Source organism: Seriola dumerili, unplaced genomic scaffold (assembly GCF_002260705.1).
Source record: "Seriola dumerili isolate Sdu_G_001 unplaced genomic scaffold, Sdu_1.0 BDQW01000291.1, whole genome shotgun sequence".
In the NCBI taxonomy this organism is placed as follows: domain Eukaryota; kingdom Metazoa; phylum Chordata; class Actinopteri; order Carangiformes; family Carangidae; genus Seriola; species Seriola dumerili.
Window position 1 is genome coordinate 5,320,794 of NW_019174546.1, and position 14,924 is coordinate 5,335,717.

Here is a 14,924-nt window from a genome sequence, read left to right on the forward strand (position 1 = left end):
TTGTGTTCCAGTACTGCTGATAGGTATGAGCCAGAAATTGTTCAAAAATCCTATCAGTCATCAAAGCAGTGTACATGTTTCATTATGTAAGCTACCTTTCACCTCAAAAGTAAGATATTATAGAAGTACCTTTATGATGGAAATCATTAACCAATGTCTATATAATCTTTGGGGTTGCTAATAACTACAATATGAAATCACTTTTATTTTATTTTTTTTTATTTTTTTTTATTTAATACAATGGCCTACATTATCCCCTTCTTCTCCTTTGCACGTGAACTTATAGCTACACTTCACATTCAGGCTCCATCCACATACATCAACAGGTACGCGCCGCGCACATTTGTAACGTCTCTCCCCTCATTCATTCATTTCCGTGTCACTGCAGGCGACTTTCCCCTCATAAATAAACATGACAGGCGGGTGGCAGGTGTGAAATGTCAGAGCGACAAAGCCCACGGTCAGGTCAGTGCGGTGTGTCGACTGAGTTTCACTGGATTGCTGCTTGCAGCACGTGGACGGATGCGCGGATGACGGATCAGCTCTGATTGGCCAGGCGCGCGCTCCCCCCAGCAGGAGCGCTGAGCTCTCGACTTTGCATCTCTGTTGCTCCGATTCACAAGCCCACAGAACACCGCTGGGCTCGGTGCAAGCATCTCCTCCCGCACTTGGAATAAATCTGACATCATTTAAAGCTCGCACCATGGACGCTACCATTTATCAGATCATACTTGGAGAGCTCGGGGACCTAAACTGTAGTTTGATTGATGCTTTCCAAGACACTTTTTTGGAAAACGCTTCATTGTCTTTCCTGAGCACTGATGGTAAGATGGAATTGCTTCCTTTTTTTTCTAGTTCAGTATTGAAAGGTGTTTTGGAAAAGGAAAACTATAAGCGTCCGCTTTTTTTTGTATTTTACTTTATTTATTTTCAAGGTTTATATTGTAATGCCACAACCGATGAGATTGGAACCTGCTGGCCACGGAGCAGCACCGGGAGGATTGTAGAGAGACCGTGCCCTGAGTACATCAATGGGGTGAAGTACAACACAACCAGTAAGACATTTGACTTCCATGGCAAAAGTTCTTTAACATGCATTTGTTTGGAAAATCGTTGGCGATTTCTTACAAAATTTTTTTTTTTTTTTTGAAAAAGGGAGATTCATTTTGCAAATGCACATAATATAAAGATGTGATTTAAGGTAAAGGTAAAAAAAAAAAAAGATTTTTAGTTCTAGTTTAAGGACTTCTTCAGGAGTATAAGCTAGCAGTAAATGAATAACTTCATTTACCATCTTACAAATTTTCATTTGTAATTGGATGATTTTTTCAAAGGCCTATTCTTCTTCTGTAAAGCAGTGATGACAGTGATTTCTCAATGATCATTACACCTCTTGCCACTGGAGCAGCTGCATCAGAATGAGCTGTTGATAAAAACAAAAAAAACAGCAAAAAAACAAATCCACCTAAAAGCACTGAAACCTCAGCTGATTGTGCAGTTCTTCGCCCAGTTTGTTGCTTGGTAGTGAATTATCATTGTTCCAACAGATAATTGCCCAAAGTTGGACAATGTGACATTGCATTGCAGTACTTGCTGTGTGGCTATAATGCCAGCTGTAAAATTTATTTTGTAGACATGCTCAACACTCAATAAAACAATCTTCAGTTTATGCTGCAACATCCAGGACCGTCAGCCAGGTAGCAGCATTTTCTGCCCACATTATCTGGTGCAGAGTTGAGCTCACAAGGTCTCCTCCCATCGCCAATGTTTTGCTCAATCTAGCTTTATCTTCCCAAACCTGTCATCAAAGCTGGTCAGCCCATTGATAAAAAAAAGAAAAAAAGCCAGCAGTCAAAAGTCACTGGCACCATCTGTAGTTCCCAGCTATAATAACAACTTACTTCCTGTTGATTTCAACAGAACAGCTTTAATCTGCTGGCTGGAAGGACAATCCAAACCCAAACTGTATCAGCCAGCAGCTTTGCTAAGAGCTGAGAAAAGCATATCACAACAACACTGTCACATTATACTCCAGTTTTAATCAGGAGACTGATGAAGCTGTTGACACACTCAGAAAAACTGTTACAGCATTGATCTCACAAAACAACACTACAAAATAATCCCTGTAATGTACTGTAGTGTCATGGTCCTGCATGACAGTGTAAGCATGCCCCTGGCTGTTATCTCTTTAATAGGCTCAGGTGCAGAGTCATTACCCACAAACCCCCCACCACACACACTCACACACACCCTACTGTCTGCCTAGTCACCTCTTACTGCATTGATTCACCTTCCGCTGCCTCATGGCTTTATCCACTTGGTGTGATAATCGCTGTCATTTGCCATGAATACATGGGTCAACCAACGTCACCTTTCCCAACATACAGGGTACCTTCAGTTGTTGACATCCTTGTGGATAGATATAATATTTTGGACAGGCTGGGGATTGGTGTGAAAAAGCATTGATTGAATAATCCTGTAAAATTGATTTTCCAGTCAAGCAGGGTTGAACTGGGAAATAAATTCAGTTTCAGGGTTGAAAGATTGGTTGTGATTGGCCAGTGAGCCCAGTCCTGCAACACGCATCCAGCATGTTCTGACGTACACCCTGGATGACAGGCACACAGAGATGACCGACCGATGTCCGACACTGCAGTCAAGTAACAGGCCTGTCGCATACGCTAGAGTGTAATGGCAATTTGTGGGTGTAGGAGGTTACAATATTCTGTTGCCCTATGTAGTTTCACTATGATTGACAAATCAAAAAGGTAAAAATGAGCACATGAATCAAAGAAAAAAAAATTCTTTTAGGAAAATTAAGTCACAGTACTGAACAGATTGCAGTTGAAGTGGAATAAAACAGGTGACAGCTTTTTTTGTTCCCTTGTGTAGTGCCCCTGACTAAGGTAATTACAGGAGTCTTTCCAGCAGCAGATTGTACAGCTTTCATTCTTGCATTTTTAAAAGTGTTGATTCACTTTTACCACAGACTGAACTGTAGATCACCATTGGTTTGTCACATACATTGTGCTTGAAGCAAGCTTAGACGCTTAAGTGATAATTATATCAGTGTGTAAAACAAATCATTTTATTTAGTTTCACCATGAGGAGTGCTTATTAAAAAATGACCCCATAGGTTGTTTGTGCCTGCAGCTTATTACAACCCAAAGGTATGTTGTATTGTTTAGAGACATCAAGCGGTCGTGTGCGATGGCATCAGTCTTTTCAGCAAAAGCCACAAAACAACATGTTTACGTTCAAGTGAAAAAGCCCTGTTATGGCTATGGTAATTACGACTGCTATGTACTTCCCACTTCAAACCAATAGTTAGCGTTGTTTCCTGTAACCATGACCACAGTCATTCTATAACCTTAACATGTTTATTATGGACAAGAAAGGTCCAACAAAGTACTTATATGAACCCAAACCATAATCTTTCCCAAAAACCTAACCAACCTCTTTGTGCGTAAACCTAACCAAACTTTTACTGTACCATTGTCACATCATGAAAGGTTTAGGTATTTAATTCTCAGCAGTGATTTTTAACAGTTTATCTGATATAATGTGACATAATCTCCTACACGCTCCTATGGGTCATATGAGAGCAGGTAGAGAGTTCTCAGTATCATGTAATTTTCCTCAGAACACTGTATAAGAGGTTTCAGACAGGGAATATAGTTGGGAAGTAGAGACTATTAGGGAATTTTACACTTTGTCCACTTTGCAGCCATATAACAGAATATTTTACAAATTGTTTCATACATTGACAGCAGGACTTTAAACTGATTTTGCCCACAAGTCCCACTTTACCAGAAGATAACACACTTTGTGGAATGTGGATTTTTGTATCAGATCCACTGTGGCATTTGGTTTAGCTGTCCTATCTAAAAACCCTCGGGGAACCACACGGGAATTTTAAGAGGATGGTGAGAACTGGCTGTATGGAGCTGTTTAATGCACTTTTGAGCATGTGAACGAGCATTGCAGTCCATGTAGATTATTGCAGTGATGCATATGAGCATGGAGTCTTCACAGGAGGTTGGTGGCACTGTAGCATGATGTGTTTAAACATTGCATGCTTAGCCTGAATTGAAAAATAAAATCTGCAATGTTCTGCAAGCAGTGGGGAAATATTAATTAATTTATTTGGCATCTTATCCAATAATAATAAGTTTTTGCTATCATGTTTCACATTTGCAAACTGCCCATTCCTCTTCTGTAGGCCACTGTCTATAAGGTTAAATGACTAAACCATGTTACTGTAGTAGTTTCAGTATATTCAGAGAAGGGTAGGGAATTGATATCAAAGCACCAGTTTGACATTTTGGAAAATATGCTTATTCAGTTTTTTTTGCCAAGAGTTGAACGCAAAGAGCGATATCTCTCGTTTCTGTTCATTAAACATGAAGCCACAGCCAGAAACTGGTTAGCTTAGCTCAAAAAAAAAAAAAAGAAAAAGAAAAAAAAGTAGGAAACGTCACCCTGGCTCTGTCCAAAGGTAACAAAATTCTCCTTGTAACACGTCTAAAGCTCCCAAATAACATGTTAAATTTTCTTTGTGTAATCAGCACAAAAAGGGGTTTTACAGGCAGTAATGTGGAAAGCAGGTAAAGGAACTATTTCTTGCCAGAAAGCAGTGAATTCCTCGTCTGGTAACCTCATTGTAACGTTCATTTATTCAGGGTAGTTTCACTGACAGGCAACCTCTCTATTACAGGAACGCCCTGATCACTCTCACACAGTTACACACTCACATTCACACCTGGAAGCCGCCCAGTAAAACCACAGCGTGACCTGCTGGCCTCTGCGCAGCTCAACTGAAGCAGCTCGGGTTAATTGTCTTACAGAAGGGCACCTGCAGTGTTGTTGAAAACTTCACTTTTTCCCCAGCCAGGTCAGGAACTCGCTTCTCTAGGCTTCCACCCCCCATTGTGACGAGACTCCAGGAAGTCTCTCTCACCAGCTGTTTCGGCCTGTTTCCAAACTGTATGCCAAGCTAAGGAAACTGTCTCCTGTCTGTAGCTTTTTATTTGACGGACAGATATGAGAGCGGTATTGATCTTCTCATCCAACTCTAGGCAAGAATTTGAATAAGCATAAGTATTATTTTCATCTTTCTTATAAAAGTTTTAGGCTTTTTTCCCTTTTATGCAGCAGCCCTTCATTCGTAACCATCTCCTATGGTTTGGGTAAATTATTATTTTTGCTTCCCAGTGCCTGCTCCTCTGCGGTTGGTTTTACACCTGGCTGCTTTGGTGAATTAACTCAGCATTTAATGATGGCGACAGTATGCGTGTTGAATGGTGCATGTACATCGAGCTTTCTTTCATGTATCTTGCAGCGTGATATTGCACCATGAAGTCCTGTCTACCTTTTACTGCATATCTATATGCAGTGGGAAACTCTGCGGGCTGCCAGTCGATCCGCATTTACATCATCGGGTGCAAATGTGTTTCCCCATCCTTTTTCGGTCTAATTTCAGTTAAACAATGAGGTTTGAAATATTTTCTCAAGTTATGAACAAATAATGTCAGAAAGGAAGAAGAGTTTTTTAATTTCCCCCAACACTAATATGTTAAATTTAAAGAACATCCAGTGTAATGAATGCAAAGTATTAGGTTGAATGTATTGGTGCAAGTGCAGCAGCATAGGCAAGTCTTTACAAAACTCCTGATTGCATAAGTGATGCTTGAAATCACAGGATGCTGCGTATTTTCACAACAAAGTGTCGCGTGTCCCGAGACAATGAAGGCGATTATATCGATCCTGCTGGGTCACATTAGCAGCACCACGGATAAATAAAACTTAAAAAAAAAAAAAAAAATCACAAAGTAGGTCAGACTGAGAATAGAAGCAGGCCCCAACATCACATGAGCAGGTGTTAATTAACACAGTGCAGTGACACACAGAGTCTGAAGTAAAGTAGACTTAGAAAATTCATTGATTTGAAGCTATAGCACAATGTTTTCAGGACGTGTTTTTTTTTTTTTTTTTTTTAAACTCTCTCGTTTTAGCCACATATGGTGTCTGACCCATGGGACTAACAATAGATTCTCTTCCATTTGCCTCCTTGGTGGCGTCTTAGAGATGCACATTTCATGCACAGGTCTGCATATTAGAAAAGAATGACCCACTGTTTTATTTTAAGGACAAGCCTGTGAGCTTTGTACCCCCAGCAGTTGAACACCGGATAGATATATATGCAGTATCGTGTGTAACCTCACAGGGTTTGTGTAGTACTTTAATACGGCTGAAGTTTAATGTCAGCAAAAGGTTGCAATTCTCACCCAAAAAAAAAAAAAAAAAATCAGAGGTTTCACAGGCTTAGCAGGGCCGCTCAGGTAAGGCGCTATAAATTCCTCTGCACTTCTTCAAGCGTATATAAATATTAATGTCTGTGTAGAGTGGCTTAAGAGGTTTATGCATTTTTAAACCTTCCTGGGTCCCCTTTTTTTTGTGCATTTATTCAGTTCTCTGGTTTACATGAGATACACATCACCACAGTTGAGGCAGAGATGTTAAATGTGGTTCATTGTCTCTGTTATTCATTGTCTCTGCTTTGTCACCCCTCCCCCCCCCCCCCCCATGTGATGTGCTTTCTGTCAAGCCTCAGGCAAGACAAGATGTTCACAGTGGGATAGATGAATGATATCAACACTGCAGTGTCAGTTTTGCAAATTCAAGCCATATCTTGGTGACCGGTGTTCAGACTCCCAGAGTGTAGCTGTAATTATTCTGTGAATCATGGTTAACTCCCCTCATCCCTTTCCGTCCCCCGGTCATTCACACAGAGCACGTGTCTTGTCGCCATATGATGTACGTGTCTGCTCTACACAGCTCAAAGTCAGAATCGCTGTTTCAACAATAGAACTTTATTTATCCTCTTATCAGGATTAATAAAGTCCGAGGCATATCTGCGCTGAGATGTGTATCAGGTACAGAGAAGACAGCGGCGCTGCTGCTACAGCGTTGCATTTTGGGTATACAGCTCGACACTTTATTTCCGAACCGGAGACGAGTCTGTGCGGCAGTACCTCATCTTTTAGAGGCAAACATGAAACAGAAACTCAGCGGTGAATAAATAGGAGGTTCATAGTGATGCTTTTTAAGATGCTATCTGCATTTTTGTGTGTGTGTGTCATAGACTGCATATAAAAAAGGTGTGTGTGTGTTTTTCATTGTGTGAGAAAGCACCGAACACCTACATAAACGATCTTTTCGCTATAAGAAAAATTAAACTTACAAATCATTTAGATGCTTTACATCAAGGATAAATAAATCTCTCACAGCGCAAAGGCCACAAGTGACAATGAAAGACAGACGCGTGGGTGCAAATCTTTTAAAAATGACTGAAGTTATTAACGGAGATCGTCGAGAGGTATGGTTGTGTAACTGATTTGAGAACTTAAGGCAGTGTAAAAGAAATCCTTCCGCTTGTCAAAAGCTCACTTAGTATAACCTAATGACTCACCACTAAAGTTTAATGACAGTCTAAATGAGGGTGGGTAATACTGCTCCTCTACTACTTCTTGTCAGTGAGCTGTCATGTTCCCCTGTGGAGGACTGATATAAAACTAAAACTCTTTCTACCTGTAAAAGCTGTTAAGTGTGCTTGTGTGTTAACAGTGAACGAACCACAGAACGTCCTATTTTCAACCCTCATCCTACTCCATGCAACTGACTTCCCATGTGCAGTTGCTCCTTGAATCTTGCACTTGTTGCTACCACAACCTGTGTTGTTTTTGGGTTTTTAGTTTTTCTTTGCTGAATCCAGTGATTGTCTGTCTGTAAAGCACCTCTCCCTCAGTGAATCTACCCCCTTGAACCCTCTGATCCACTTCTCCATGGAGAGACTCAGTAAGAGGTTAGTCAGTCATCAAATTCAGGTCAGCATGTGTGGCAAACATTTCACTAGCCATTGCACACCGAGTCCCCCAGGGGAGGGGGTCCAATCAGCACCAGCCTCCCCTTGGCTGCACTCCCCACTGGCTCAGCATCCACCCATACTACTCTCCAGCACGAGAGCTGGACACACATTTTTGAAGCCACCACATAACACACACACACGCACACACACATCCAGATGGTTACAATCGTTTAGAGAGGAGCTCTTAGCAGTAGAGCAATTCAATTATTAATTCCTTATCTCTTGCCCGTTTCTCTCATTTTATTTTGAATGCTGAATAACAAGCCCCCGTCTCCTAAAAATAATCAGGTTGTAGTGGTGCCTTGGTACTGTAGGTGTCTTCCATTCCTTCCCCACCCCCACGAGTTTTCACACATCGAAACTCAGCTTGTTTGTTAAAAAAAAAAAAAAAGAAAGAACTGTAGAATCATAGCACTTGGTAACAGAGGTAACACTGGTTTCAGTGCTATCAATCAGTTACACTTTAGTACCCCTGTGTAGGAGCGCCACTTGTCAGTTGTACAGTTGTCAACATCACTCCTTTCTCTGTTGCTGGTGTTTTCATTGTCTTTAATAAAATGTAAAAATGTGCCTTGATGCGTTCACTTCATATTTGTAATTGTGGAGATGTTGCGTGCATGATTAGGTAACTACTGTCTCATCTACACTCATCTATTTAATAACCCCTCCACTATAGCTTGATATTACATCGAAGGTGGACGACTGATTATTGCAGCCTTGCTCTGCAAAATGCTCACTGATGTGTTTGCCTGCCTATTTTTAGGAGGGTATCCCCAAACCCGCAGGTGTAGTCGTATAGTAGGCATGATGCTCTTTCCTCTAAAGCAAACGGAGTAACACATTTGCGACAGTGAAATATGAGATTGGGAGCTTTGTGTTGTGGTGCTTTTATGTAAACGTCAAAGACAGCAGGACCAATAGACGTGAACTGATTTTAATGCTAATGGTCAGAGTGAAAAGCATTTTTTTTGCTATCGCGCTGACCTGCTATAAATTACTTGGATCGTCGCTTATTAAATGCTACAGCATGTGTGTGCTTCTTGCTTGTGTAATGTGCTCTAGTATATTCACATTTTCCAGACACATTATACATTATGCTCCACGTTTGGCTTGTTGGCTTCCCTCGGAGTGGGGTGGGGGTGGTGAGGCGTGCCACAGACTTGTAGCATACAAAGCCCATAGCTCATTTTCCATTTTGACTTCGATACAGCGACAAGTGTTTGACAGCAAACGCACTGGCGAACATTTGAATCCGTGACCCACAATTATAGTTATTTCTAACGCGTCATGAGGGCATGAAGGCCAACATGGCAAATTTAAGAGACACAGCTGTGAGTAAAAGATTACCCAGCAACTCTTCCTCAGGCTCTGTTGGCCTGTCTGCATCAGTGGTCATCGCTCAAGGCACATAGCTTTTTGAGAGACTGGGTCTTCCCTGCTAAACAAGAGCAGATAGGCTGAGAGTTACCCAAAGTCCCTTTCACTGCAATTTATGGTGTGATGCGTACAAGACATCTGCAGTGAAGCTATTAGAGTGTTTGTTCAACCACCAACATTATTTTGATCTGAATTTGGATCACACTGGACATTTAGGGGGCTTAACCGAATAGTCAATTGGCAAAAAATTTAATATAAAAACAATTTTTTAAAATTTATTATCAATTATAATCAAATAATTTTTTACAACAGAAAATCTCAAATCTGTTGTCTCGGATTCCAAATTCACAAATGGCGGTATTTACTAGTTGTTTACAGTTTTCTTATATTACACGATATTATCTGATATTGAATATATCAACCTGAACAACTGATTAATCAGAAAAATTTTCAGCAGAATGAAAATAATTATAAGCCCTTAATATAATTAGCTTGTCTCCTGTTGAGCATTAAACTCATTCACAGAATGATATTACAATGCCTTATTAACTGTAAATATATGGTATTGATTTATTTTTGTAATCTTAAACATAAGGGGTTTCATTTATATTTCAACTATTTATATCCTCTAATTATTTAAATACTTAAGTCCTCACTTTGACCTGTGCGTCAGGCCTCTCACATGTTCTCCAGCTGGGGTCATAAACTTAATTGTATGCAATGACCTCCTCAACCTTATGAAGAAAAACACACAAAATTTTCTTTGATAATAACAGCTGCATTCTCTCTCTGTCTCCCTCCCTCCCTCTCTCTCTCTCTGTCTCATGTCCAGCTGACTGACTCTGCAGCCCAAACAAAACCTGCCCCCTTCTTTTGAGTTCAGCAGAGAAAAACCCACTTTCTATTCGCTTTATATTCTCCTCTTCCTGAAAATAATCCAGTGCAGATATTTACATTCATGAATATCCTAAACCTCACAATAGGGCATGAGCAAGTAATACATTAAAAAGGTATGTCACGTATGTACATCATGCTCTTTCATTTCTTAAATTCAACCATCCATCTCAAGTGTAATGACAGTGCCAATCACAGTTCCTCCCTCCCTCCCTCCCTTCTCCATCCCATAATTCTTCAGCCCCATATGTTCAATAGACACATTAAGAGACATAAAATATCCTCCAAGTTCCAGCAGAGAACTGCTCCAAGGTGTCTTCGGATCTGCTCTGAAACCGAACAAGCTATTCTTTGTGAAGGTTACTCAGCCTGTGCTTTGCCTCTAGAAATAGCTCCTGCAGCCCAGCGGAGCAGCAGCGCTCCTTCATCAGGTCATCAAGTCACACAAACAGGTGGTTTGTTCCAAGTCCTTCAGACAACATAAGGCTCCCTTCACTATGATGTGATGTGGGAACCCGCAGGACCCACTTGTTTCATTGATCTCTTAAACAAGAGGCTGATTAGAAATGGCGAGAGCTCTGGTGAATAAATGAAGGTAACTCTGTAGAATCCATTATGAAGCATCGACCAGAAGTAAAAATGTCAATAGTAGCTAATCCCACTTTTCCATCCTGCTTGCAGGTGGACGGACAGGCTGTCTGAAAGTCTATTGAATTCTGACAGACTTACAAAATTACTTTTAGCGTCAAGTCAAGTGAAAAGAGACTGGGCCGCTACTAACAACACTAAGAAACCCACAGCCATGGTAGCGGCTCTGTGACGTTCTACTCAAGCACAATGGCGACTTTAACCAGTGTAAGAGGAAACGCACATGCATATCATTTTTTAATAAGCTAATATATGTTCAGTGCAGCCTGCTAATAGATCATCACAATTAATTACACTTAGCTCATGAGAACATCGCTTCAGCGCAACAACTGGCACGCGGAGGGCATTCGAGGCCTTACCACTGATGTATCAGGAGTGAAAATCGTATACATTTCCCCATTGGTCACACTTTCATAATTTAAAAGATTTTGCGGTTATTTTTGATTTGTTCTCAAAGCTGTCGGTGTACTTTAAATTGCAGAGATTAACAGCATGACACTGTGACTTCGCAGATTTCTTGTTGTGATAAGAGGACGCCACTTGAAACGGTAGGAGAATGATGACGGCATGATTGAGCTGTTTCCAACATCTTTTCAGCTGGCCATTCCTTGTAGCCGCATTTAGCAGCTATTCCAGGCGGAGCTTGATAGTGGATATGAGGTTTTAAACAACTACCTGTCGTTATAATATATTATAATTAAAACACAGGAAAAAAGCAGCAAAGCTCTGTACAGCTTTCCTGTCTGACCCAGCTACACAGCTGCATAAAGTATGTATGGAAGCATATATTTTGTTGTATTTTTGCAGTGACTGGATGTTACAGAATGTGGTCTCGTTCCTTTACTGCCTCTGGTCCGTCTACCTTATCTAATTTGAGTGGCTCAATCAATGAGTGTGGTTATATTCCTTGCTGGTTTGAACGCTTTTTTGAAGGCTAAAGAGATAGATTTGCACAGTATTTCACCCAAACAAAAAAATAAAATAAAATAATCAATTCATTCACTCCTTACATTCATTTCACTACCCCAGGCAGGTTGAGGCAACCTCTTGTTTTTTTAATCTTTTAAAAAGGAATAAGAAATTAATCAAATAACGAGGAAAGCCATGCACTCGTCATGCAGCATGGATGTAGTATAAAGACATCAAAGTCAGACACTGTGTGGCAGCAGGTTGGTCAGGCAAGCAGCCAAAGCTTTTAGGCTAACCCCATATGTCTTTTGTTGATTGGCTCAGTGGAGTTTGACCTGAGCTTGTATGATTATTTGGTCCATGAGTGCAGCTTCTAGAGCCAGGCACTCAGACATATCTCTTTAAACCTGGTGCAGCATTTCTACTTCTACAGCAACATCTCCAGCTGAAAAGCTCTGTCTCTCTCACTCTCTCTCTCTCTCTCTCTGTCAGCCGTAGGAGGAAGAGTATGACACAGAGGCTTGAACTCACTCTGAGAAAACGGTAAAAAAAACAAACAAAAAAAAAAAAAAAAAGTGGGATTGTTTTTTTGGTTTTGTTTTTTTCTGCCAGGTTCTCTGCTCTAAATTTTCACCTCCTTGTTGGCTGTGGTGCAAGTAACAGCCCTTTTTGTTATCCAACTAATATCAACACCAATGTGTTAGTTATTGTCGTGAGTTATATTTTTAAATGCACAAAGCATCAACAGTAGAAGTGGGTGTTTTAATTTTGTCACCAAAAAAACGTGTCAGTAACATTTCTGCACAGGCTATGAATGTGCATGACACAGAAAAAGCTTGAGCGTCTCTCTCTCTCTGGAGTTATTCCTCCCCTTGGGCTGTTCCCGTTATAGAAGCCATGAGTGTGTTGAGACTTCACAGAGGGAACAGATAAAAAAAAACAAAGATATTCAACACAGTTTGTCAAAATGTGCATTTGATTCATAAACTCTTCAACTTTGTATATTCTGTCCGACATTTATTCCATTTTCTGCTATTTACTGCAACATGTTCATTTTCCAGGAGCAATTTAAAAACACATAATTGGAAGAATAATCCTCCATTGTCTAAACTAAATTTTTAAAAATAGGACAGGTGAGGTTATGATTTAATGTTTTTTTTTGTGCCGATTACTGATGGAAGTCATATGCATATTTCTGAAAATATAACAGCTCTAAGCCTCAGACAAAAGCTGTTACCTGGTGGGAGGAGTTCAAATACTTTGATGTATGTGGAACTTGACAATAAACCTCCCAGAAGACTGTATTTGAGGTAATCCGGTCATTTTTGAAGTGCGTGCTGATGCGTGCCACAGAGCCGGGGACTTTGTTTTGCTCTGAAGAGGATCAGCACCTCTGACAAAATTTATAACAGAGTGAATATGACAATGACAGGACAGTATCATTTTTTTGTAAAGTGGTTTAGCTGCCATGTTGTGTTTGATCAAACTTGGGTAAATCCAGGGCTTGGGAACAGTTGCATTTTAATGTGGTGATGTTGGCAACTTAGTGTTGACAGGTTAGGCTCACTGGAGACTAACGTTGTATGATGTGAACCACAGGTCATCTGGGACATAAATATATGATTTTCGGAAACTGGAGGCAGTCCTATCATTTCTCTTCACATACAGAACAGTTTGAATTCTCCATTATGTTTGCATAGGGAGAGAGCCTTCCTCCTTCCTTTCATATGTGATTTAATTCTGCAGAAATCTGTCCTCTGGTATGTGTTTCTGGCAAACATATCATTTTCCAGCAGAATGGTAAATGGGGGAACATGTTAGGAAAATAATAAAAAAATTAATAAAAAAAATGTATTTGCCCTTTGAAAAAGGACACTTTTTGCATCTAAGAGTAAAAGGGCAGGAGGGGTCACACACACACACACACACACACACACGCAAAACAGACTTGGAGATAAGCTGCCAGCTGAAAAATTGCAGGAACTGCCATTAGAGGTAACAAACAGAACCCAGAAACTCACATTATTGTAAAACCAGATCCAGACAAATATCAAAAATTCAACACTTCAATGTCTCCCTATAGAACCCCCAGCTTGCACAGTGGTAGAGAAATATTTTTCACTGTGGTCTTTCAAACTAGAAGAACAAACAAACTAAACTAAAAGTAATGTAGATGAAGACTTAATAATAAAAAAGTGCAGAGACTGACTCTTAGAGACTCTTATCTATTAAATTTTGTCACGCATTTCCCAAAGAAGCCCTTACAATAGGCGTGAGTGTACGTGTACGCCATTATAAGTTTGGCTCTCTGAGGTGCTGAGGGGGATTGGCAAGATTTCAGTCATTGCAGTTTAATACTACATGTTGCAGAAATCTGGGGGCAGCTAAACAAACTATTTTCATTACATAATTGCACTTTTTCTACCATTCTGTGAACAACCTTGATCTGATTTTATGCTGCTCACGTCATGACTCTGTGAGCAGCGGGGCACAGTGAAAGAAGTTGGTTACTGAGAAGTTGGAGGTGCGCAGTCTGTCGCCTGCAGCTCTTCATCTAACAGCTCACTGTGGCCGCTGCTCCTCGGTCCATTACTCCCTGCAACATTTCAAACTGCTCTGCTGTCAAAAAATTGCCGAAAATGACTTGGTTCATAATAAAAGTGGACTTGTGTTTCGCCAGTGCTTTTAATGTGAAGCTGCAACAGCAGGAAATGTTCGGTTTGCATTAGCAGCAACTAAATCCAGCATTCTTTCTGGAAATGTGGCCACTGACACTCAGTTTGTAAAACCGCAAATATATAAGTAGCCTGTTGCAATATTTTCATCAGTGTGCCATAGAATCAATCACCATTGTGTCACCTCATTCAGCGATAGATAGCGACTTAGAAGAACACGTCAATCACAAAGTGTAAATGTAAAACACACAAAGAAGCAGTTTATGCTTGGAATTCTTCAGTATGAAAACGAAGATTAAAAGAGTACTTAAAAGATCAGCACTGATGCCAGAGATGTTTTCTTTCTGACTTAACACATTCCTCTTCCCTGTCAAAACCTGATGCCTAGATTACCCACAATACAAATCAACCACTGACACTTTAGCAGCTGATGCAGCCAACCACTAGAGCCTCAAGCAGCGATGAGGAGCTGGCTGCATAGGCCTGCTAGACGC

General features: G+C 40.5%; 1 protein-coding gene across 1 annotated transcript in view; it reads left to right on the forward strand.

The window, feature by feature from the left end:
- The first annotated feature begins 703 nt into the window (after nucleotides 1-703).
- LOC111231080 (corticotropin-releasing factor receptor 2) overlaps nucleotides 704-14,924 on the forward strand; it is a 31,002-nt gene continuing 16,781 nt past the window's right edge. Inside the window, exons 1-2 of the mRNA XM_022758060.1 lie at nucleotides 704-824; nucleotides 936-1,055. Of these exons, the coding sequence (XP_022613781.1) occupies nucleotides 704-824; nucleotides 936-1,055 (241 nt within the window). The remainder of the gene's footprint in view (nucleotides 825-935; nucleotides 1,056-14,924) is intronic.